General features: G+C 45.0%; 2 protein-coding genes across 8 annotated transcripts in view; one reads left to right on the forward strand and one right to left on the reverse strand.

Moving 5' to 3' along the window:
* patj (PATJ crumbs cell polarity complex component) overlaps positions 1-15,361 on the reverse strand; it is a 61,792-nt gene extending 46,431 nt beyond the window's left edge. For 2 of the 5 annotated variants that reach the window (XM_076141589.1, XM_076141585.1), the window contains exons 1-11: positions 14,809-14,892; positions 12,825-12,883; positions 12,401-12,579; positions 10,435-10,662; positions 10,155-10,294; positions 9,614-9,809; positions 3,922-4,050; positions 2,453-2,704; positions 2,000-2,102; positions 1,351-1,439; positions 780-909 (exon numbers count right to left, since the gene is read on the reverse strand). In XM_076141589.1, the coding sequence (XP_075997704.1) occupies positions 780-909; positions 1,351-1,439; positions 2,000-2,102; positions 2,453-2,704; positions 3,922-4,050; positions 9,614-9,809; positions 10,155-10,294; positions 10,435-10,662; positions 12,401-12,579; positions 12,825-12,846 (1,468 nt within the window). In that variant the 5' untranslated portion in view covers positions 12,847-12,883; positions 14,809-14,892. Of the gene's footprint in view, positions 1-779; positions 910-1,350; positions 1,440-1,999; positions 2,103-2,452; positions 2,705-3,921; positions 4,051-9,613; positions 9,810-10,154; positions 10,295-10,434; positions 10,663-12,400; positions 12,580-12,824; positions 12,884-14,257; positions 14,429-14,539; positions 14,772-14,808; positions 14,893-15,238 lie in introns of those variants that run through there. The other 3 variants (XM_076141586.1, XM_076141588.1, XM_076141587.1) reach the window with 3 other exon arrangements.
* A 280-nt stretch (positions 15,362-15,641) lies between these two features.
* tm2d1 (TM2 domain containing 1) lies at positions 15,642-20,850 on the forward strand. 3 transcript variants are annotated; one of them, XM_076141592.1, is made up of 7 exons: positions 15,642-15,795; positions 16,455-16,528; positions 16,822-16,933; positions 17,197-17,288; positions 18,770-18,843; positions 20,338-20,466; positions 20,530-20,850. In XM_076141592.1, exons 1-6 carry the CDS (start codon positions 15,668-15,670, stop codon positions 20,446-20,448), a joined length of 591 nt encoding a protein of 196 aa, XP_075997707.1. In that variant the 5' UTR covers positions 15,642-15,667; the 3' UTR covers positions 20,449-20,466; positions 20,530-20,850. The 3 variants fall into 3 exon arrangements, with proteins under 3 accessions (XP_075997707.1, XP_075997705.1, XP_075997708.1); XM_076141590.1 differs by having other exon boundaries at positions 20,338-20,850; XM_076141593.1 differs by having other exon boundaries at positions 16,825-16,933; positions 20,338-20,850.
* The last annotated feature ends 5,567 nt before the right edge of the window (positions 20,851-26,417 follow it).

The raw sequence follows: 26,417 nt of genomic DNA on the forward strand, positions 1-26,417 counted from the left end.
AAGTTAAACTTCAGACCGCAGGCTGAACTCGGGCCGCTTTCAGCTGCGCTCTAATGAAATAAAAAACGTCTGGAGGAGATAAGAGCGCCGCACTCTTCCTCTTCTTTAAATCACTCCTTCCTCCGTGGCCTGGAGGCTGACCGGTGCAGGCCGGCGGCTGATCGCAAGACAAAAAAATGACCCCAAGCCTGGAGGATTAATCTCTCCACACAGAGGAGGAGAGTTTGCGAAAATTACACAGAGTTGTAAACAAATTTGTCATCTTAATCTGTGTGAGAGGACAGAAGCTTCAGACAGGAAATAGGAGGGGAGGCTGGGATAAGTTCAACACACACACCCACACCCACACACTGCAGCCTGTTACTGTTTTAATACAGTATCATGATTCATCTTAATCACATCTTCATCCTGATAAATGTTCATGTAAAGGACATAAACATTTGGATACATAACACCAAACCAACAATCGGTACATTTAAAGACTATATATGTAAACAACAGCCATTCTACATAGTTCCATGAATTCCAGAGCCGCTTACCAAACATCCATGGCTTTCTTGCTTTTTCTAATAAAATTCCCTGAGAGCTGCTCCATTTTTACTTCTGACCTTTATATCACCAAAACTTATTCACTATCATTGACACACTCACACCTTAACTTTCTCTACTTCTTCAGGGACAATGGAAACATCATGTCTCAGAAGATACAGAGGACTCATTGTGCTCACAACTTCAATTCATTAATTCATATGGGCCAGTCTGTCTGTGTGTGAGTCTACCTTTATCCAGGGATCTCTCCAAGGCTCTGGGTTTCTTTCTGACCACAGTGAGGAGGACATTTTGACCCGTCTGCTTCATCACCTCCAACACCTCCTGATTGGTCAGACCGTGGAGACTAACGCCATCCAGCTGGAGAGAAGGACAGAAGGATGGACAATCGAGACAGGACAGAAGGACAAGTGAGGACAGGAAGAAAGACAATATGACAAAAAAAAAGAATGGAGAAAAATCCTGGACAGATCTGAGAACAGGACAGAGGACAGACATGGAGAGATTGGAAAGAGGCATGCAGACATACAGGCCTTATCTACTGAGGGATCTTCTCATTGACTGGACAAGAGATTTTGGCCTTCTGGGGGCGCTATGACCAAAGTCACTTGGCTCCACACACACACACACACACACACACACACACACACACACACACACACACACACACACACACACACACACACACACACACACACACACACACACACACACACACACACACACACACACACACACACACACACACACACACACACACACACACACACACACACACACACACACACAGCAAGGTCTCACAGCGATCAGTCGGTCATGGATCCTGATGTTTCCACTCTGATCTGCTGCACTGCCTGGAACCACGTTCTTCACAAACACACCTACAGCATCTGGGGAGGTGGTGAGAGACAGATTGAGAGAGAGAGAGGGAGAGAGAGGGAGAGAGAGGGAGAGAGAGAGAGAGGGAGAGATGTATAGAAAAGTTAATGTTTTATTGCTCCATTAAAACATGTTGGACGCTTTGTGGTAAATTCGTCATAAATTTGTTGGATGTTGGTTTGTGATAAAATGCCGTTTCAAGCGCAGCGTCTTTATGTGCTGTGAGATTAGACAGTAAAAAAAGAAGAGACTGCAGCGTCATGACAACAAAACCATTTTAATCATCACAACAATGATAACAATGTTCTGCACATACTGAACACACAGAACACAAAAGACATACAGGACAGACAGCACAGACCGGAAAGACAGCACAGACAGCACAGACAGGACAAACAGGACAAACAGGACAATAAGGACAAACAGGACAGACAGGACAGACAGGACAGACACTTTACATACATTGCGTTTTACTGTGTATGTGTGTTCATGTATTTTGGTTCATTTTGGGCAAATATTAGTAAATTTGTGTTGTATGAAGTGTGTGTGTGTGTGTGTTTTGCGCTCCTACCTTGGCTGGTCAGCGGGTTGTGTCCTATGATGGAGATGCCGAGGCTCTGGCCGTCTTTCTTGGAGAGAGGAACCTCATGGATCTCATAACCGTCCAGATTGGGCTGAAACCCAAAGACACACACTGAGTCTATATATCTGAGCAGAGTTTGGGCCGCCTCCATAAAGCAGTGAGCAGACCAGTCCAGTTCTTTCATCTCCTTCATTCCTTCACAAGCATTTACTATACAGATTATCTATCTGTACTGTGATTCAGGCTAAAATATTAAAAGTCCAGGTCTTGTTGAGTATGAGATCTGTCATATTTGTCAGTTTCAATCTGATTAATGTATAGACACAATACTGGAGATTAAACATGCGCTGCTTTAATCTCAGTGCAATCGAAGAGTCTGTGTGTGTTTTTGCTTCGTTTGGTGTGCTTTTCTGTGTGTACGTGCGTGTGTACACTGCTCACCGTTTTGCTGAGCCGGCGCTCGGGGGGGCAATCAGGAAGTCGGGGAGGAGGTAAGGCAGAGACAGGGGCGGAATCTGGAGGTGGTGGCGGTGCTGGGGCATTTGATTTCTGACCTCGGGGGTCCCTGGCTATGAGCATGGTCACGTGACTCCCACACCCCTGGAGTACCTTGACCACCTGGTCACTGGAAAGACCGCTGGTGGGCGTGGCCCCAATGCGGAGGATGTGGTCACCTGTGCGGAGACGCCCGTCCTGATTGGAGGAGATGGGAGGAGGGGGGTGAGAGGACCGGTATTGGGCTCATGTAAACTCAATGTACTTTTACCTATTTACTGATGTATTTCAGGTCATTTTTGTAGGCTCTGTTCTTTTAAAATCTTATTCTTTCAATTAATTTCTATTCAACCTTTAAGTCTGCATTTCATGGTTATGTGAAGCACCTTTATGAATGCAATGTGCTATACAAATAAACTTGTCTTGAGCTTAGCAGCTGTTGAATTAGATGCGGTGTCCCACAGGGCAGCATGTTGGGGCTTCTGCTGATTCCAATTTTAGTTATTAGTTAATTATGGCTAAATTAGCAATATGAAACAAAATTCATATTAAATCCCTGATGTGTTATATAAATTAAATTAAAACCAAGGCTTAGCAAGCATACTTTCATTTAGTATTGCTTTACACTTCCAAGTCCTGTGTTGTGCCTCAAATACTTTAAATACATTTCAATTGGATTAAAAAATAGCCTTGAAAAAAATGTAAAAAATGTTTCAAAATAAACTGGTTGCTGCATTTTTATTGGCTAAAAAATACTTATTGTTGATCATAGAATCTCCAGACTTTTTTTTAATTTACATATGTAACTGTGACAGTATGCAAAACCTTAGAAATGCCATGTAGGGAGAGGAGGAAAATGAGAAAAAAGACTAAGAGGAAGAGGAATGACCAGAAGCACACACTCAAAGTGAAAAGAAGGCGGAAGAGGACAGAGGAGAGAGTGAGGGAGTAAAGATAAAATAGGGAGGAGGCATCAGAGGAGGAGGAGGAGGAGGAGGAAGAGGAGGTGGAAGCAAGGATGAATCCAAATCTCTTCATCGGACACTTTAAAAGGCTTTTAATTTAAGCACAGTGACTGATGGGAGGCTGAAGCAGAGTGTTAAACATCAAAGTGGCTGGAAACGTCGAGGCCACCGCGCTGAGAAATTCATCTCCTCCAATTAATCTAATTGATCTAATTAATCCACTTACACTGCGATAATTTCTCTTTCAATCCCGCTGCTGCTCGATGTTCGTGCTGATGGACGGCTTGTATTATAACAGTAACTCATGCAGCACTAATTTCAACTTTATTCTGTCGGCTGATACAACTGATAGAGGTGCCTTGCTCAAAGGACCCTCTCTTCTAGCTCAGTTCCAAAATGTTGAAAGTGTTGTTTCAAAGGTTGCATGTCACAGACCCTTTTATGTCTTACCTTATCTGCCACACTGTTCGGTATGAGCGTCCTGACAACCACACCGGTCGTCTTCCCCCCCACAATGCCGAAGCCCAGACCGGATCCATCGTTCACCAGCTCGATCTCCTCCACGCGACCCCACTGCTCCTGCAGCAGCACACAGCAGACACCACAATCATTAAAAAAGACAAAGATGTAAAAATGTGTTCTGGGAAAATGTCGTTCTTGATTATGATTTGCGATTGGGAAGTATGCAATGATTATTTATTCTACAACTTCCCTTCATTACCTAGTGTTCCTACAGGCAAATGAAAAACAAGAACTATGGATTTAGTTTGTTAAATGTGTTTTGAGGGGTCACCCTTAGAGATGACAATTCAAGATTGCACTGACTGGAGGGGTCAAGTAGCAAAGATGTTTCTACAATTGACAATTGAAATGACAATTGAGTAAGCAAGAGGAGTCAACCTATGGATTCCTACCAGGATATGAAGAGGATTTCCAAAAACTTCTGAGGAAACTGATACTATGGCTTTAAGAGATTCAATTCAAGTAATTCTTTACACAGGCTGAAGCGGTTAAATGTGCATAATTTATAATCAATAGCACAAATGAGTCGTTGGAATGAACCGAATCGTTAATTTTGGTGCGTTGGTGCCCTGGCGGTCCAACAGCAGGTGTATGATGATGCTGGTCGGCGATCAGTCCTGAGGGGAAAGGTCGTTAAAGTGAACGTCAGCAGGTAATTACACCACACTGAGAGCATTTCCTCCTCTGATACCTGCTGCTGATCAATGAGAGGCTGCTGCAGACACCTGGTAACCAAGGCACACACACACACACACACACACACACACACACACACACACACACACACACACACACACACACACACACACACACACACACACACACACACACACACACACACACACACACACACACACACACACACACACACACACACACACACACACACACACACACACTTCATGAAGTGGCTGTTATCAGAGGTGATGCTCTCTTATTACAGCACTCATCTGATAGAGGAGGTCTCACTCTGTCTAATGAAACAAGCTCCTCCTCTGCCCGTGATCACACGAGCCGTTTAGGGGAGAGAACACAATCAAACTCCCTGACAGGAGTTATTATTTTCATTGTTGGCCGAGTCAAAAACTGTACGTCCTCATGTCACAACATTCACCTGATGAAGATCATTAATAGACTTATTTAAGACAGCATATCAAATGAAAATTAGGCAGCAAGACAACAGAAACTTTTTTGCTGTTATATTGCAATGATACTTCTATCGATGTGGCATAACATGGCCTAATTTGAATGGAAAACTGGATAGAATAAAGTTTAATCCCAAGTTTACTCAAGATATTAAACGGCAAAGGAGTCCTGTGTTTATCTCCTGAAACTAGTAAACATCTCCTGAGAGGGCTCCACCGGGACACAGGCACTCAAAAAAGAGCGAGTGAGAGATAGAGAGAGAGAGAGACAGAGAGTGAGAGACAGAAGTGGAGTGAGAGACAAAGGGGGAGGGAGAGAGAAGAAAGAGAGAGAGACAGAGAGGGAGAGAGAGAGAGAGAAAGAGAGAGAAAGAGAGAGGCAGAGAGAGAGACAGAGACGTTCCTCAAACCTCCTCTTTTTGCACACCATAAAGTTCTAACTCAGCCTTTTAAAGCTCTCCCTCTCAGTTCTGGATGAATGGCTGAAGGTGTTGGCAGCGTTGACTCTCCTCTCATTATCTCCGCGGAAGACAACTTTTCTTTCCCCGCCATCTCTGGGACGTGTTTTTGCGGTGAAAAACACAAGATAAATCAAAAATCTGTGATCGATAGTGTGGTGTAATAAGTTTCACCTCCGGGTTTGAACAGAGCGACGCTGGAAGGAAACTCTGTGCTGAGTTTATAGCGGCATAAAGAGCCTAAAGACTGGCTGTGATCCTGTTGTATTAGTCTGACCCCAGAGAGCTGCGATGGACCGTTAGCTTAAGCTGCTAGCAGAGTCCAGGAACCTGAGAAGCAAAACCAGGAACACTTTCTATTGTGTCATTCCACCTGTCTGTACATTAGGGGGATATTTTTAAAGACCCAGAAATGACAAAAGCTTTCGGGAGGTTTAGGAGATAAGCTCGGCCAGACGGCGTGGATTTCTTCAGGCTGTACATCGTGTTTCCACTGGGACAAAACCTACAAAATCACATCTCAGAAATGGCTGCAAGTTGTAGAACTAAACTAACTGAGTTTGACTGAGGATGAGGAGTTTTACACAGCTGCTCGATTCTATGAAGAACCAAACTATCCAGGCTGACTCTTCTAAGCCTATTGGGGACTTGTATCTACCAAGTACTTAACTTCTAGAGTCATGTAGAGGAGCTGTTAGAGGCTTTAACAGGTGTTCATGGATCCATAAGGGTCCATTTAAATACCTACAGACCTGAAGAGAAGCACAAACATCTACACAATGACACAACTTACTGAGGAACAAACACAGAGTGAGTTTGGATATAAATATTCTGTATTTATATTATTATTTATGAATGTGTAAAAAAATGTGTGTACATAGGAAAGAAACATTGTAAAGCGAAGGTGACGTTATGTCTATAGCAGAGTCTTTACAACAAAATGTTAGGACACATCTTCATACAGATGTCTCCTGACCCTAATAGTCAATGAAAGACCAGTTCATAATTTTTCTGGTTCAGACATTGTTATCTCCGTCTATCTTATGTCTGGACCAAAACAGTTCTTACTTCTATTACAACTAGTAAGATGGCAGGAAAAACACCAATCTTGCTTCAGCCATTGCATTTCACCGACAATATTCACCACATTGGTGTGGGTTAAAAGCGAAACAGATCATTTTAGTAGCATCCTGGCAAGCATTATCTTCTCCAACAAACATCATCTACAGGCATTTTGTAGCAATGGGTTTTCTCAAACACTCTTTAAGGCAGGAGACCCCTTGGAGAGGGTAAACTATCCTGCCTCTAGATTTTGACCATGATACTGACAACCGACCAACAATCATCAATCACAAATTGATCACAACAGTCTTTCAGCCCACATCAGAGTAATTGCACGTTTTCATCAAAACATTTACCATACAATCACAGGACTTAACCTTGGAAATCGTATGTAAATATTCTGAAAAACCTGAATGTTGGCAACATCTGTGGCGTGTCAGGTCAGAGCTCTGCATAGGTCTGGTTGGTCTGGGAGCAGCGTGGAGCGCAGGAATGCACTGCTCTGTTAGCATTAGCGCTCTGTTAGCCCTTCACATTTCTCCCAGCCTGTTTCAATATTTTCTCAGCTTCTGGTGATAAGCGGAGACGTGGGCCTGTGCGGGCCGTTTGTTTTCACATGCGACTCGCCCTCCAATGACCTTGGCACTTGGGGTGGACAGATGGGCGGTCACGTGACTGCGGGGAAAGTTTGCGCTGCTCATTAGTTTGCAGTTTACCAACTTTATCTGAGGTGGTTGTGCTTAAGTTAGATTCATTTAAGGTGAGGCCATTTTAAAAGGCCCCTTCAGCTTTCTTTAATTGCACAATCTGTTACTTTTTATCCCCGTTCTTTCTGCTTTACATCATTTTTAGGAGCGCAGTAAATTCACTCTAAAGTCCTGAATGCGTTGCCTGACACGCTGTGCTAACCTATAGAGGGATAATATAGACTAAACAGAAAAAGGCTATGAAGTGATATTTGACACGCTGATTTATCTTCCGCCCTTTATGAGCGACTTTATAGTGAAGCCCCGCAGGTTTCTTGTCAGCGCCCGACCCATTCCAGCGGAAACAAGACACGAGAGGGTTGATGCCAAGACGGCACATCGGCTGCGAACGGTGGCTCCGATCCTGCCCGGCGACACAGTCTGGGCTCAGGGTGACGGATAGTTAGCCGGGCCAGGAGGACAGCAGTAAAGTCTCATCCACGGGTGTGTTTTTTTTTACACCCAACGCTCCATTAAATGTGACCTCAATTGAAACGGGACATGAATAAAACAAAAGCGGGCGGATCGGTGGGCCTGGTATGCAGGACGTGGCCTGGATCCAGGCGGGGGAAGGGGAGTTACAAACAAGAGAGGCAGTGTGAGGCTGCGTGATAGCGATCCCACGCTGCCTTCATCACAGAGGGAGCTAACCTGGGCTCCTCCTCAGCCTCACACACTGACAACAGCAGTAAGTGCTCCTGACCCATCCTGGGCCTCAGGAAGGACAAACACACTCTTGGAGCTAATTTGCAAATTTTTTTCCAAATGTTTTCAATATTTTGACATCCCTCTTTGTGATAAAGCTAAATTGTACGTCTGATCTGCAACTTGAAGAATCACAAATGTGCCAAGCACAGAGCTTGTGTGTGCACGTGCACGTGTGTGTGCGTGAGCGTGTAGAAGGAGATCAGGCCTCCACCCTTAGAGGAGCCGTGTGTAGCTACAGCCTCACTAACGGAATCGCTAGATGTCTCTTCCTTTACATCAACAAATCTACATCTTTCATTATCATAGGACATTTAAAAATTGATGAACGCTGACAATGAGAGATGACAAAGTTTGCGCTCTGCATTTACCATGTACACAACCCCTCCTCTTCATCCTCTCTCTCCTCTGCCTTTCTCTCCCTCCCTCCCTCCCTCTCCTCTCCCTCCTCATCTTGTTGCTGTTCATTGATTGCACCTCCTCTCACACTTAAATACATATTGTCAGGAGCGATGCTGCAAGTAAAGCACTAACTTGATTTCCTTTAGGTTTTAAGGTCATAAAAATCATCCCAGTCAATGTCAACAGACTTACTGCTCATCATAAACAGGAAGCCCGTGTCGCATGCGGAGGTGTGGCCTGAAACTGACCTCTATATATGATTGACGCCACCTCAGCAATACTTGTTTTGAGTGACAGCCAAACTGCTGGATAATGCAAAAAAGCTGTCAGAGCGTGTGTGTGCGTGTGTGCGTGCGTATGTGTGTGTGTAAATCTTGGGACACTGAGCCGCATGGCGGTGATGTCAGCGGTGCTCCTTCAGGCCAACACGCTGCTGCTTGTTCAGAATGATGAAATTAGTTTTGTACTCCTGCAACCTTAAATAACGTGTCTGAGAGCCGACGCTGCTCCGTCTCCCCCGATGTGTAAGAGCCTGTTGGACTGTTTATCATTCCAACATCCTGAATAATCGAGGCATAGACACATATACTGAAGGTTTCAATGGGTGTAAAATATGGATGCATTCTTATCTTCATCATCTGTCATAATTCAGCTCACAGGATTTCAAAGTTGATTTCAAAAAGTGGCTCTGGGATTGAATGATTACAAATGATAACAAAAGACTGTTTCCGAATGTTTGACTATAAAAAAGAATTCAAACTTATTTACTTAAACATGTTTTTCTGTCATTTGATTTGTTATCATCAGTGTGTTGCTTTATTTCAATCCTTAGTTCCAAGTCTGTCATTTTAAGTTCCATGTTGGATACGTTAAGCGATGCATTTCTATCCAAGGGTCGTAAATGCGACCGTGAATTACTTTACACCAGAGCAAAGATGAGGATGAAGAAGAAACCTTTGATCCCCCAGCTGATCTCAGATCCTCAGCTGATTACTATGACGTGTAGAAGACGCCTGACTTTTCTGTACGTATTTAACTTCCATCTTTTTCTTCTAATAATACACCAGTTTGATCTGCATGAGAAAAACTCCAGTGTCCTTACCGTGCTGATGGGCGTGGTAGCTGGTGGTGATGGTGACGATGATGATGTGCCCACTGGGCGGTCCCTGGCTACTACAAGCTCCACCTTCTCCCCCGTCTGCTGCAGCACAGCCAGAGCTTGCTGCTGGCTGATCCCCGGTTCCAGAGGACTGCCGTTGATCACCAGGACCTGATCCCTCTCCTGCAGACGCCCGTCCCTGCAGACACAAAACAACAACACTGACGTTTAACCACAGTGTGCTCACACAAGATCACACTGTTGAATACTGATTAAATGTTCCACAGGACCCGCAGACTGTCTGTCCCTGGGCCATTCGCAACTAGACCTGGGACCATTTGACTTAAACTGATTACCAAAAAATTGCCAGGCCTGTTTAACACGTTTTCATTATTGTTATTGTACAGTTCACACAACACTAACTGATGGAAACACACTGATTAATATTTCATTTAGCTGATCTTTGGGAGATTTGACCAACACGGCTGGTACGGTACTGGCAGTAGCACTGGCAGTAGCACTGGCAGTAGCACTGGCAGTGTACCTGTGTGCAATGCCTCCAGGCTGGATGTGTTTGACGAAGACTCCGTGGCTGCTGCTTCCTTCAGGGTTCAGGCCGACCACACTAAAGCCCAGACCGCCGGACAGCGGCCTGGACAGACTGACCAGCTCAGTGTGACGATCCTGCACAGAGAAACATCAACACACCTGCATATTACTACACACTGATCATAAAACCCCACAGGTGCTGCAAATGTGTGTCGAAGGCTTTCTACACTTCTTTGCCAATGAAATGTTCTGCGTTGTGTTTTGTATGCACACACCTTGGCAGCAGACTCGATCCATTTCTGAAGGTGGTCAGGAGAGGGCGGAGACTGACGAGCGGGCAGAGCCTGACGAGCGAGTGGAGCGGAGCCATTGGTCAGGAGGGAGGAAGCAGACAGCTGATTGGGCGTGGCCGCGCTGCTAGATGGATCCACGGCACTCATGATCAGCTGACCCTTTCTGGAGAAGCTAAAGTCGCTGCAGGTATCAGCTGGCATACTGCTCAACTACAGCAAGGAAGAGGGGGGCATGTCAGTCAGGAAGAGGGTGTGCCTTCCTATGATCGCAGCATTAAACTCTGTAGTGGCTGATGTCAAAGGTTGAACTGAATTTGTTAGAAATTTGTTTAGAAAGAAATCTGAATCACACAGAAGTTAAGGTGACAATTGTGTTGCTGACTGCAACTGAGGATGCAGGTTAAGAGACAAAAACAGCTGATTCCCTGCGGAAATCGTGTGAATGAACCACGCCCACAAATGTACGATTTGGTGCCAATTGAGCCAAAGGGCTGTGGCCTATATGGATGGATGCAGATAGGAATGTCATACTGACTGACTTATTGTTCAAAAGTAGAAGGTCTAAAATGTAAAAGTGGTTATTACAGCGCCACCATCCTGCTGACTTCTACCAACATGTCATTGGTTCTTCCATAGATCATGAACAACCTGCACAAACTGAATTTCATTGAAATCCATCAGTTAGTTTTTGAGATTTCCTGCTGACAGACAAACACAACGTCCTTGGTGGAGGCAACAGTCAGTAGTCTGGGGCCCAGCTGGCCTGCTGTGATGGACGGAAACGTAAAGTTGCCTCTGTGTAAATCTTTAAACTGTATAAAGCAAACATTGCAGCCGCCGCGTGGGATCTGAACGGGCTTGACACAAGCCGGGGAGGTCAAACACCTGCAGACAGCGCTCGACCCGCAACCGCCAACGTTCAGCCACCTCGGGCTCACCGCCGCGCACAGGAGCGAGAGACAGAAAGACGGAGTGAGAGACGTCCTTACATACAAGGACGTTGTTGGCAAAAAAAAAGAGGAAGACGTGGAGGGAAAAATGAAGGCGAGAGGCCGTGGGGTAAGTGGGGAGGAGAGGAGAAAAATCAATAGATTCCTCTGCAGGCTCTCTCTCTCTCTCTGAACAGGTAATGTATTAATGACCTTTACACTCACATTGTGGAAACTTATCAGTCTGCGGCTTATTTAGGCCGGGCTGACGGAGCAGGATCCTGAGCCATTTCATCAATACCGCCTCGACAAGGCCGTTACTCAAACCAAGACACTAGATATTAAAGCTTGATAGATCCGCAGAGAGAGAGGGAGGGGGGGGGCGGAAAAAGGAAAGGGGGGGAGAGAGAGAGAGAGAGAGAGAGAGAGCGAGAGCAAGAGAGAGAGAGAGAGAGAGAGAGAGAGACTCTGCTTCATATACCCTCCGACAGCTTCTGCCGACGCATTCATAGACTGGGCTCTGACCTTCGCAGCACTTAGAATATGAAGCCCGGCGTCGGTTATTGCCATTATCTTAATTTGGCCTGCAGATTGTTTATTGTAAAGGCTCGACGTCAGTGAGCGCTGGTGCTGAATACAGATGGAGAGGAGAGGGGGGGGGGGGGAGTGGAGTCAGCCCCACCAGGCCGGGTCAGAGAGCCAGACGTGTGGCTTCCGATTGGCTGTTGGCACGTGGGCGGAGTTACAGATGTTAGCTCAGCGACGCGTTTCGACAGGAAATCATGTTGTGAACTTACAAACAGGTTAGATTAAGTCACATGACATCATACAGCGTGTCAGTATGACATCACCATGTGAGGGTTTAGGGGATTTTGCTGTATGACAAACACAAAAAGAGAAATGCTAAACATGCTTACACTGTCACATTCTGAAGAATTAAGACAAAGAATCTCCTTTATATGTGGACACAGCGCTCCACATTAGAACCTTAAACCACCTGGCTATGAGGAGCATCACACCTGGTTTCGGAGCTGTTTGATGGAGTGCTGCAGAGTGAGGATGTGGTTGAACAGTGGACTCTGCAGAGACTCCCTCAGGTTTCCCATGATGTCGCTGTGGGTCCACTCCTCCCGCTGGACAAGCTTGGCCTGGAGACGCTCCAGAGCTCCCAGCACCTGCTGACGCTCTGCCGCAGACACTAAGGACACACACACACACACACACACACACACACACACACACACACACACACACACACACACACACACACACACACACACACACACACACACACACACACACACACACACACACACACACACACACACACACACACGCACACACACACGCACACACACACGCACACACACGTTAAAATAATACTTCACCAAAAAGAGTTGCATCCTCAACAGTAAAGGTAAAACAAACTGAGACAAAATGTACCTGTGGGGACATTTTCAAACATGGCTGTCCCTCACTCACTGTCTGCTGTCTGGATCAATCTGGACAGAAAAGAAGTACAGTAAGAGAATAACATTTACTAACATAACTGCATATAACCATTGCATGTTCTGTAAAGTGCAGGTGAAAACAGTTTAAGATACTGAACAGACATCTGTGCTCATATTACATGCATGTTCACCGGGCCTGAAGAAGGTCTGAGGAGGACACATAGTCCTCACAGACCACAGCCACCTGAGCAGAGCACATCAGGTTGAAACATTAACAGAGACTTGCTGGAATGAGTCATTCTGGACTCACGCACGAGTGTGAAAGGGACTGAAACAGACAAAGAGACACTCGGCATCTATGAAGATGTTATAAGGGTCAGACTCCCTGACTTTCTACAGCGCCCTCTACAGCCACAAACACCTTTACAAAGTTATTTGAATATGCTAAACTGTGCTGACCAAGATCAAAAATAAGATAGATCAAACCCCGGCCAAGGCCGAACATGTCACTCTTAAGTCGCCATAACAACCAAAGCCTGCATCTACAGTATGTGTACATCAGACTTAAATAATCTGACGAAAAACCTCCCCTTAGTAACAAGAATGATCTCTCTCTTTATTATGGTAGGAGATCTGAATGTAAATCAATACTGTGTGATCTGGATGGAGCTCTGTAGCTGCTGAAGATCCATTCAAACTGTTTGTCTTTTACTGAATCAGCTCCATCTCAGCTAGATGATGGTGCTAGTTGCATATTTGTAGGCCTGCTAGGCACTCGGCTCTGTCTGGATTCATAGAGCTCCTATCTGAAGATGACCAGCAGATCCAGATCCGATGAAAATGAGTGTGGTGGTTTCAAGGCTCTTGTATTGTCCTTAATCTCTGCTATCACCTAGTGGTAAACTGGTTTTTACATGGGAGAAGCAGTCTGAATGGTTGTCTATGGACTACAGTGAACTACTGAAATGAATTACTTGATCAACCTCTAAGATAGACTTCGCTAAAATCTGTAAGTAACTATTGTTACTGAGTTGTCTAGCCAACACAAAACTGCAAACACACACACCTGGGTGTAACCTTCCTCTCAGTGTATGTTTTACACTGCACCTAAACATTTATTTCATTCACTTTCTGCTTCTGATGTGCAGTAAGAACATAAGAGAGCCTGAACACATACACTCAGAAAGACTGAGTCAGAGCTCAGCCTCGACAGGCCGTTAGCTCCGCGCTCACACACAACAACAGGGGCACACTCACAGCGCAACACACCTGTTCAAACGGCACAACAAAGCACACGTAAAACACACACACACACACACACACACACACACACACACACACACACACACACACACACACACACACACACACACACAAAGGCAAAGATGTGATTTGAGGTGAAATGCGAGCCTGGGTGAAACTCACCTGCTCAGCTCACCTGAAACAGGAAGTGAAGCTGTCAGCTCGGAGCGGAGGGATACATGCGCTCACTAACCAGAGTCACAAAACCACTACAAACCCCCAAAAATGCGACCCCGGTCGGGAGTGAATCATTAGGGGTCAAAGCGTAAAAAGGATAAATTAGTGAGGAATCCGCGGCAGATTGTTGAACGCAACAGGTGCATTAAAGAGTGAAAACAGAGGGAAACGCCTTAACCTGCAGCGACCGCATGAGAAATAACTACTACTGAGTACATTTGAACTCACATTGAATTGTTTGTATCCGTATCTTCGTTTGAATTCGCTTAGTTAAAACTTCTTCTCCATCACTCACTAACAAAACAGCAGACTGCTAAATAGTTAGCTAGCCACTGGAATGCTAACTAGTTAGATATTAGACTGTCAAACGGCGTCAACAAGTCTCCCGCAGAGAACATGTCGCGTAGGGAAACAGTCGCAATGAACCGGGCGCGTAATGTACAAATTGGTCCTGTATAAAGTGATATAAACTGGTTTTAAACTGGAGTGAAACTCACATGAAGTGGGTCCAGTGTGGTACGAGTATCGCTTTAATGCTCTCTTCAAGTGCCGCCGGAAATATCAAGCCTTCAGTTTTAGGAAACGTTTACCTTCACTTGACAGGCGCAAACAATGAAACATACGCCTCGGGTGAAAAGAGACCATTCTCTGCCATTCTGAAAAACAAAGGCGGCTCAAAGGACAAACGGCACACAAAAACCACAAGGATGAGTTTCAAAACATCAATATATATATACGTAACCACGCACCTTTCAGACATAACGGCAATTCAAATCGATTTCCAAAAAAATTAAAGGGAGCAAGAGTGTTAAAATAAGCGTTACAATAAAGGCGATAAGAATAATACAAATAAGTAAAACAAATCCTTTAAAAGAAAGAAAGGTTTTAAGGAATGCGGCGATGAGAACTTTTGATGAGAAGATTTACCGGGAGTTTGTTTCTGATGAACAGTTGTTTACCTTTGCTTTGTTTTGACCCTTAGAGCACCGAGCAGAACAGCGCCCGATGATCGTTCATAGCACTTTAGTTATCTGATTATTCTGATATAGTACTTTGTAAACTAGTAGACAGATTTTAGACAGAGGGGGAGGTAGTACTGAGAGCGTTTCAGGTATTCAGTATTCAGTTGTAACTGTTGACTCATGATTATAGGGGACACATATATTATACAATATTGGACAAACTTATACTTAATTAATTTGTAAGTTTCACCATGAAAGCAAATCCAACTGTCGACATTAAATATTGATATTTAGCTAATTATGTTTCCCCTTGCGAATTGAAAATCTAAAGGAGTTTCTAATATTCCGTTAGTCCTGAAGGCAGCATTTGGTCACGTGAGAGGCAGAGTCAAACATGGCGTCCTCCCAGCTGGTTTGTTTACGTTCTGGATTATGGAGCATCTTGTTTTACTGCGTTTATTCTCATCTGAAGATCATACTGGCGGATGAGGTGGAGAGCTGCGACAACCTCAGACTGGGACAATATCCTTTCCTTTGCTTTCACACAGTTCCACCCGTAACACACCGACGACCAGCCTGCCCACGACTGTTAGCCACTGTTAGCTTAGCAATGCGTAACATCAGCGTTATTAACCTTATTATGTTATATAGTAATCACGAAATATTAAATGTTGGTGGTATCATTTATCGCACTGATGCTGGTAATGTGTTAATATGTGTATTACTACACCGTATTTAATAATAGAGAACTGATTTCGGTGATAAAGTAAAGATGATATTTAAATTGAACGTCCAGATTACTTACGTTTCAACAGTATTCTAGGTGTTAAACCGCACACCACTGACCCGACACATGTTGATAGGAAGTTACTGAAATGCTTTTACATGTAACGTAAACATGTACAGATTTAACTTCATTTGTATTCTTGATTTATTAGAGATACGAATTTTTATCAATCTGATTGATCAAAAGTCCCGCATCTGTCATCCCTTTGATCCAGGTACACCCGTGATTGCGTAGCTATGGTAACACTTCATCCTTGAGGAGGCGATTAAACGGCAGTACGTACCGATAGACTTTTGGATCACGTTGTTAATGTTGTTAATACCGGGTTTACTTTGTTTGCTGTGATGATCACGTGATCAGTCTGCTGACGTTCCGACTCCTTCACTCCGCTCACGTATCTGTGCAAAGACCCAAAGATAGACGAAGCGACGCAGGAGCCCGAAACCTGCCGGGACACAACGGCGTGGGGTGAGTGGAGACACACCAAGGCACCGTCTGCTGTCAGCAGTCATCAATCAATCATTACTTATTTATCAATTCATTTTTTTTTACCCACATTAAGGAAGGATTCGGGCTTTGCATCAATCCCTATTTATTCTTTGTCTGAAAGTTTACCAATGTTTTTAATATGAGATCAATGTAGTTTCTCTCAGATTTCAGTATCAGCCTCAAAAATCTAAAATCAATCAGATGTAAGTTTACAGTTTGAAGTCATTAGTGAGCATTGAAAACACCATGTTGACCTTGTGTGTGTGTGCCAGCAGTGGAGTGCCTTCCAGCTCCGAACATCAGCTGTCGACTTTTCAATGGGACGGAGTTCAAGTTCAGCGGGGAGGAGGTGGGCTTCAACAAAACCATCCCCTGCAGGAACGTGTGAGTGTATGCACACACGTGTACACAAACGCACACATGCACAGACGCGTACACACGCACGCACACACAGACACGCATCGGCCCGCACACACACACACACACACACACAAACACACACACACACACACACACACACACACACACACACACACACACACACACACACACACACACACAGCATTTCCAGCCTTATTGTGTATGTCTGTGTGTTTGTTGAACTGCAGTCCTATGATATTCATGTTGATGGTTCTGATTTGATGCAGGAGTGGATATTCCTATAAAGTGGCAGTGGCTTTGTCTCTGTTCCTGGGCTGGCTGGGAGCCGACCGCTTCTATTTGGGATACCCTGCTTTAGGTACACGCACGCACGCACGCACGCACGCACGCACGCACGCACGCACACACACACACACACACACACACACACACACACACACACACACACACACACACACACACAAACAGAAGGGTTCATATGGTCATGAAAAAGGTTTAAAAGTTTATGAAAAGTCATGATATTTTAGATTACATTAGATTCAATTTTATTGTCAATGGCAATTAAAATAGTGCAAAGGATTTTATGGGCAAAACAGTAGATCATTCTAGTGATGGATTGGTTGAGTGCAATGACAGAATCAATTTCTAATCATCATTAAAATCCTCACACATCAAACAAGAACCTGAGACGTGAAAACAATGAAGATATTTGTTGTTTCCTTGTCTCACGAGGAAGTGTAGTTGTGATAAGGCCTGGTTATCTGCTGGGAAATAGTCAATGGAAAGGTCACCATAATAACAAGCAAAAGTACCACCCTTTCATCACAAAGCCTGAGTTTACTAATGGAAGTAGTCCCATCCCATAATAAGCAAACCAATCACAGATATGATAACCACAACAAGGAGGAGAGAGGCGGAGCCTCAACGTTTTATTAATGAGACACCTGCAAGGAGACAAAGGCTGTGTGTGTGTGTGTGTGTGTGTGTGTGTGTGTGTGTGTGTGTGTGTGTGTGTGTGTGTGTGTGTGTGTGTGTGTGTGTGTGTGTGTGTGTGTGTGTGTGTGTGTGTGTGTGTGTGTGTGTGTGTGTGTGTGTGTGTGGAGGGCAGGCAGACAGCTGCACTGAGTAACACCTGGCCCGACTTGGCAGAGGTCGGTCCAGTCCGAGCCAAGTCGGGTTTATTTCACAAAATCCAACAAAGGAACCAAATGGATAAAAAGCATCAGCGTCGATTATTCCTCCAGGACGCAACGTCCACCGAGCGTCTGCAGAGACTTGCGTGTGTTCAACCGGTGCCAAGAAGAAATCAAAACGTTGATTCACATGAGTGGTTTGCTTGTTGTTGCAGTTTTGTGTTGCTGGCACAGGTGCGGTCAATACGTGCAGTACCAAATATGTCCGTACACTCCGGCTGCCAAACCCTAAACATCGCTAAACTTTGCATATTGTAGGATTGTGTGGCTGAGCCAATGTCAAAACTTAATGATATTCAGGAGGATGCCCACTGTTCCCCTTGGAAGAGAAAATGTGCTCCACTTGGTTGCAAAAGCCTGGAAGACATCAGTTCTTGCCATTGAGCAATGCTGTAGGCAAACATTCTTGAAGGTGTTCCTATGGGAACGGTAACAAAAATGCGCATTACCTGCACAGTAATGGCGATAGGTGAGATTTGCTGATCAGTTCCACATTGAGCCTTGACGCTGACAGTCAGACAGATTTTACAAGTGTGTGCTTCATAATTTCCTTGTGTCACAGTAACAGCACGCACTGATTGAGAGTCTTAACCCTAACCGTCCTCCACATCTCTCCCCCCCACTCCCCCCCCCCCTCCCCTCTCAGGGCTGCTGAAGTTCTGCACCGTGGGCTTCTGCGGGATTGGAACTCTGATAGACTTCATCCTGATCGCGATGCAGGTGAGGCAGAATGTCGCCGAAAAAAACGCTTTCACACTTGGTGGGTCTGATTTTGTGGCGTGACTATAAAGATTTAATTTCCAACAGACTTTGCGAATTACGGGTTGGGCGATTAGCTCCCAGAAGTCTCAGATACGTGACCTGTTGACCTCCAGGCCTTCCATTACTCATTATTCTAGTCACAACTTCGATGTACACAAAGCAGCAGTCAGCGGAGGCGCGGCTGCACTCAGATGTAGCTGAAAGCAGAAAGGATGTTGGGGTTCAAAGGAGCCATTAGTCGGACCGTCCATCCGTCCATCCCTGCTGGTCTCAACCGCTCCGTCCCGTGATGGATGTCCAGCCTCTATTATCTAAAACACCTCAGCAGGAGAGTAGCAGAGGACTGATTTGTCCCCTCACCTCCTGTTTCCCCCCTCTTCATCCGTCTGTCTCCTCTCTTCTGCTCTCAGAGTCCATTAGAAACTTCCACAATCATCATTCATCTGCAGCCCCGCGCGAGACGCCACGTCGCGGGATGGATTGGAGTAAATAATAATCAGAGGGCGACGCCTGTTTATTCATCAGGCTCGGCGTCGCTCCCCCCGCAGGGCAGTTAGCCGTTAAAATATGAGGCTCCGTCGCCTCGCGCGGTGCTGAAATGGACCCTCCGGGAAACGAGAAACTCTTCATCAAGAGTGTCACTCTTTAAGAGGACAGGAAACAAGCAGCTGAGTGTGTGGAAGCTACATACAGCTAATGTGGTCACTAAGTGTTTTTGAGTGTAAATCATGGCTCTCTGAGGACGATCAGGGAAACGATTAAAGGCACTCTGGACTGAGACGGACACTTCGCTACATGCAAACTTCAGGGTTCCGACACATTTCCCAGTTTACGATTCCTTACTTTCCTGCTCTCAAACCTCCAGACTTCCTAGAGGATATTCACACTTTTTGATGCGAACACAATATTTTGAAATCCAAATGTTTCCTGTGTGATACGTTAGAACTGTCAACTTCAAAGTACTCTAAGTGTGTCAAGTATTTATATTACAAATATGACAGACACAGATTTAGCTCCGCCCTCGCCTCAGGTCAGCTGTCTCAGGTCATCTGAATGAAGTGCTGCTGATCAGGATGAGCTGCTGCGCGCTTTCAAGACACCCCAGAGTGTGTGCGGAATCAGCAGAGTGTCTCTGCCTGAATGCAGGGATCAGTTATTCATTGATCAGGACAGATCAATAAATTAGGAACTGGAAACTTCGAAAAAAAATCCAAATTTAGTGTCATCCAAAATGAATGAATCCAGTCCAATCATCTGATTAACCCAGCAGCAGGAGACTGCATCAGACGTCTCCAGAAGACGTGAACGGGATGGAAGTGATGCCACGCCTTTATTACCAATATGGATCAGACTCATTAAAGCACTTTGTGACAAACACCAGCGACAGTCAAAAGTCTGAGTGTCACACTGATGTCTAAGCTCACCTGCTGTTTGTGCTGCATCTTCTCGCAGATCGTCGGTCCGGCTGACGGGTCAAACTACATCGTGGATTATTACGGCGCCCGGCTGACCCGTCTGTCCATCACCAACCAGACCTACAGGAAGCCGCACCTCTCTCTGTGAAGTCACACCTCTCTGTAGCTGAAACGTCCACAGCGCCCAATGTCTGTCTGCAACACTTCAGGATCCAACGTTTTGTTTTTACAGAAACTTCAGTCATTACATCTGAAAACTGTATAAAGTTTTGGGAGAAGCAAGCACCTCATGTCCTCTAAAAGCTGCACTTTAGCTTAAGCAAGAAGTCTACATCCAACACAACTAGAACTAGTTTAGTTTGAGGTTTTAGTTTAGTCAACTAAACTACGTTCAACATGACGCACGCTGCTGTTGAAAACTAACAAAAGAAGTGATGTAGATTATAAAGTCGTTGAGGATTTTGATGATGTTACTATCGGCTTCTAAAATAAAGAAGTACCGATGATAAATTATACGTATGTATTCGGACAAAGAATTCAGCTGTTTTTTTTTAAATTCTCAGTACGTTACGACTTTATTCTCAAAGTCATCCGCAAACTTCATCTGTCTGGAGGAGAAGTGAAACTGAAAGTATGCACCGTTATTCCCATGTCATAATGTGGAGACTTAAAACAGCAAAACAAAATACACAGAATTCCTGTTCAAAGCCTCGCCCCCCTCCACAAAGTGAAACTTTTCTCCTTTTATATGATACGAAAACCAAAGCACGTCAGCGTCCAGTCTGAGCGTTCAGGAGACGAATAGATGAATTATTTAACAACATCGGCAAGAAATATGAAAGCCTGCAGGACGTATGATGTCATTTTACCAACACAGAAAAGTCCTAAATTAAGTTTCTGACTGTTGAAACTTCACAGTTCACACACACCCACACCCACAACCACGCACGCACACAGACCTCAGGAGGGATCGATAAGTTAAATATCAGTGCGTAAAGTCAATGTTTCTCACTCTGACTTACATTTTCTTTTCAAACTGATGTGGATGAAAGGTTTTGTAAAATGTTTCAGCAGGTTCAGTTTAGAAAAAGTGTCAAGAAGAACCATTAAATGTTTTAACGTGAAACTGATTTCTGGGTTGAATTCACGTCCGATTTCCTGTTTCTTAATGTAATAACTATCACGTCTTTTCTTATTTTTGTTTGTTGTAATTTATTCAGATGTTTCACCATTGTTGTAATTTTTAAGTTATGATATTTTTGTAAATAAAGTTTGTTTCTGCTAGTATCCGTTTGACAATCAGGTAGGAAGAGGATGTGTGTGTGTGTGTGTCTGTGTCTGTGTCTGTGTTCTGTGCTACATTATGGTTCAGAAACATGCCGAGAGAGAAAGATTTGTGTGTGTGTGTCATGTGAAGTGTGGTACAGTATGATAATTGAATTTTGATGAAAGCCACATGCCTGCTAACTCAATGTGGGAGTACGACACACATACACTCAGGTCAGCGAAGGCAGAAAAAGGGTGTTATAACAGTTTAATTTTGTCCTCAATACTAAACAGTGTGTGTGTGTGTTATGATGAATGTCATCCTGGGTTATAGGTGGAGTGTGTGCAAGAGAGACAGATATAGAGAGCGAGACAGAGGCTGCAGACCTCCTGCTTCCTCTTGGTAAGATTAAAGTTTAAGTTCCATGTTTGGATTCTCATAAAGAGTTTACACACAACAATATTAATAATCATTCACTTAAATCTACTTTTGACCATGTGGAAAAACTGGGTTCCCTCTCTGTCTCTCTCTCTCTGTCCCCCTCTCTCTCTCACTCACACACACACACACACACACACACACACACATAGTGTTTGCATGGCCATGAAATTACAGTGGCGCCGGTTGGAACGAAGGCAGGAGGCGACTGTGCCGATATGGTGGGAGGCTTCACACACACACACACACACACACACACACACACACACACAACTACATTCAGCTTTGAGTGTGTGTGTATGTATGTGAGAGAGAGTATGTGTGTGTGTGCCATGTATATTGGAGGTCTAGTAAATAAAGAAATCCAAGGGCTCTGCTCTCTCTCTCTCTCTAATCCCTGTGTGAGTGTGTGTGTGTGTGTGTGTTTGTGTGCATGCTGTGGTGTGCCAACTGATAAACCAGTTTAATATTCACACTTGGCCTGACACGAAACACTCAGTGGGTGACTGGTGTGCACGTGTGTGAGTTAGCGTGAAAGAAAGAGAGAAAGGAGAAAGAAGGAGAGAGGGAGGAAGAAAGAAAGGAACAAACTGATATTGCGCTAAACAAACACTGCAGCGCCCCCCTTAGGATTATCTATGTAATGTGAAACAGCAACAATAATAAATGAATATGTTAAAGTATTGCAGGGTGAAGAAGATAAAGACAAAGAGAGAGGTGAGACAGGACAGAGTGAAGATGACACAAGGTAATAAGAGAGGAGGAGGAGTTTGGTCCCCAGGGACACGTGGAGCTGTCAGAGTAAATGTCTCCTCTGCAGGGAGATAAAATCCTATTTAAACATCAGAAGACCACGTGTTTGAAGAACCTTGAAGAAAACGAAGGCCATACCAGGAGGAGGAGAAGATGAAGGCAGAGACGAGAAAGAGGAAAGAGACAAAGGAGGAGCAGGAGGATTAGGAGGAGAATCATCAAAATTATTGAACTCCTACTCAAGTACAAGCTTTTACTCCAGTACAGGTAAATGTACTTCCATGAAACGTTCTGCGAAAGTACTAGTAGTTCAACAATAGTACAATGACACAGTAACATGACCAAGTAACTTATAGGGAAAGAAAGTACACTGACTACAACTAAAGCTCTCTGGGAGTACCTATAGAATATACATGGTGTTGCAAAAGTACACAGTACATAAAGTACAAATATCGTACTTGAAGTACATAGATGGCACAATTGTTTAAGGAGCACAAAGGATGAGAGTACACACTTCATCTTATACTCTTCAGTGCCATGAAACGCATTACGGTTGAGTTTGGATTTGGACCAAAGGTTACTTTAGTTACTTTCGTTACTTAGTTACTGAAGTTACCTAGGGATTGAGAAATACACAGGCACGCATGCACGCACACAGACACACTCACATACACATTCATATACACACAACACACACACACACACACACACACACCTCTGCTGGATGCCGGCTCCCATTGGTCGAGCCCAGCGGTGGGTGTGGTATTGATCAGAAACACCAGCAGCAATTCTGCGACTTCACACAGAGCCTGAAGCTCATTACCACACACACACACGCACACGCACACGCACACGCACACACACACACACACACACACACACACACACACACACACACACACACACACACACACACACACACACAGCAGAGTGACTCTTTGATTAATGCTAATTTGCTCGTGGACGTGGTGCACCTTAATCTCCGGCTCTGATTGGTCTTTCATTACGGCTGGCTGGGAGGGGGGGAGTGGGCGTGTCCGCAGCCCTTTGTTAAGGCGGTGTCACCGTGGTTACCGGTCGCTAATGGATGAGGAGGCAAGAAACTGCAGTCAGTTGGCCAAAAGGAGAAGTTTGCTTTGAACAAAACTTTAATCCTGAAGGCTTCCAGAACAAAACAACAACGACCACGATGCTTCATCTCCATGATCAAACATTCGACCATCTTCAGCACCTCCAGCATCTCGAGCGTCTTCTGTCCTACACTGTCTGGTGGTGGAGATGATTTCATGGATTTATCAAATTCTAATCTGATTTAGATTACATTTAATTACTTTATTATCCCAAACATTTTCAGACCTGAAAAACACTGTTGCAGAGTTTTCACGACTTTAAAATTTTCACGAGTTTTCATGACTTTAGAAACACTGCAGCTCCATCAAAAGAGGAAACATCTTCCACCTGCCTGAAGCTCTCACTGAACCCACCCCCCCTGACTGTGGGGTGTGTGTGTGTGTGTGTGTGTGTGTGGTCTGCAGTCATGTCTTCACCTGTGGTCGATGCTCCTCAGCAGCAGCTCCCTTGTTAGCCTTGTTGGCTCATTATATTATTGATTATTGGTGTCAGCTGATTTCTATGATTACCAACTTTCAGAGGCTCCAGCAGCTAAAATGTAGAAGAATTCAAATGTTTTATCCCCGTAAATGAATGACTCACTCACTGTGTTCAGTTACACAAACATTACATCATCACAGGAAAAGTTCACCAGAGCATCTTGTTGTTTTTATCAACAACTTATCTTGAGGGCTCATAAGCCAGACTGAGCTTCCTCATTAGGCACCCACATGACACCCACCTTTGACAGTTACATGTGACAGCCTCCCAAGTCCCAGAAATGTGCATCTCGATTATGGCATGGAAGTGACCTGTCCTGTCTGTGATGCATGTTCTATCAGGCTGCAGGTCAGCTGACCCAGGGACGTAGCGATGGTCCTGCTGAATCTGGCTTAGGTTTTGGAGACACACAGAGTGTAAGTGAACAGAAAAAGCCCATCATCACTTCATCAGGCGAGGAGCTGGAGCTCAGAACGTCTGTCCTCACACCTGGTACCCATGTGAGATCAGCACAACCTTTCTACGGCCAGACATTGTCTTGTGGTCCACCTCTCTTAGGACAGTGGTCATGGTTGAGCTCACTGTCCTGTGGGAATTAGCGTGTTCAGGCAGATAACGCTGTCAAGGAACTGAGGAGCTGTCTTGTTTTAGCAATGATGTTGTAACTGTGGCTGTTCATGTTGTTTTGTCCCTTCATCTGCTGGGTTCTCTCCTGGCCCCCTGCAGTGATGGGGTGCGGCCCTCTGTCAAGTTCACATCCTAACCTCTTGACCTTTAGCTTGTTTGCAAGGGGGCATATCAGGTCACAGCTGTGTGTGTGTGAGTGTGTGTGTGTTGTGGAAAGGCGATGCCCGGTGTTGGCGGGCGGCTGAATTATTCACGCTGCTCTGCGGTCGTCTCCCTCCCTGAAACCCGAGAGGCGAGGGTGAGGCCGCTCCCCCCCTCCACACAGCACCCACGAGGGAACCTGAGCTCACCCGACAACAACACGACACACTGCAAGAGAGAGTGGGAGAGGAGGAGAAAGAGGAAGATGACGCTGAGACAGATGAGGCCGAGGCCAAGGAGGCCGCGGAAGAGGACAAAGAGGAGAAGGAGGAATAGGGGGAGGAGGAGGAGGAGGCCAAGAAAGAGGAAGAGGAGGAAAAGGGGGAGGAGGAAGAGGAAGAAGAGGAGGAAGAGGAAGAGGAGGGGGAAGAAGAAGAGGAAGAGGAAGAGGAAGAAGACAACGGTGTGAAGACAGAAAATCATGGTGAAAGACGAGTCTAGCCTGGTCCTGGTCTCTGTGGTCTCCAGTATCTGGTCTCTGTGGTCTGTGGTCTCTAGTCTCTGGTCTCTTTGGTCTCTGTGGTCTCTATTCTCTGTGGTATGTGGTCTGTGGTCTCTGTCCTCTGTGGTCTCTAGTCTCTGGTCTTTGGTCTTTGGTCTTTGGTCTCTCTGGTCTCTCTGGTCTCTAGTCTTTGGTCTTTGGTGTTTAGTGTTTGGTGTTTGGTGTTTGGTGTTTGGTGTTTGGTGTTTGGTCTTCGGTCTTTGGTCTTTGGTCTCTCTAGTCTCTCTAGTCTCTGGTCTCTGTGGTCTCTAGTCTCTGGTCTTTGGTCTTTGGTGTTTGGTGTTTGGTGTTTGGTGTTTGGTCTTTGGTCTTTGGTCTCTCTGGTCTCTCTAGTCTCTCTGGTCTCTAGTCTCTGGTCTCTGTGGTCTCTAGTTTCTGGTCTCTGTGGTCTCTAGTATCTGGTCTCTGTAGTCTCTAGTCTCTGGTCTCTGTCGTATGTGGTCTCTAGTCTCTGGTCGCTGAGGTCTCTAGTCTCTATTCTCTGGTCTCTGTGGTGGCTGTATAAGTACCTGATGAGGGATTCCTGATCACAAACAGCTGATTGATCAGTTTGTCGATCCAGGATCTACATGTGCGTCATCTGTCTGCATCAATGATCTACATTTACATTCAGTCAATATGCTGATGATTTGTCTGTGCAGTGTATAAGCAGCAGCATCAGGCAGCTCCACATGTGACTATAAAGACAGAAAGATTTGAGATACATTCCATATTAAAG

This window comes from Genypterus blacodes, unplaced genomic scaffold (genome assembly GCF_046128005.1).
Source record: "Genypterus blacodes isolate CSIRO-AG114 ecotype Tasmania unplaced genomic scaffold, CSIRO-AGI_Gbla_v1 ptg000019l_1, whole genome shotgun sequence".
In the NCBI taxonomy this organism is placed as follows: Eukaryota; Metazoa; Chordata; class Actinopteri; order Ophidiiformes; family Ophidiidae; genus Genypterus; species Genypterus blacodes.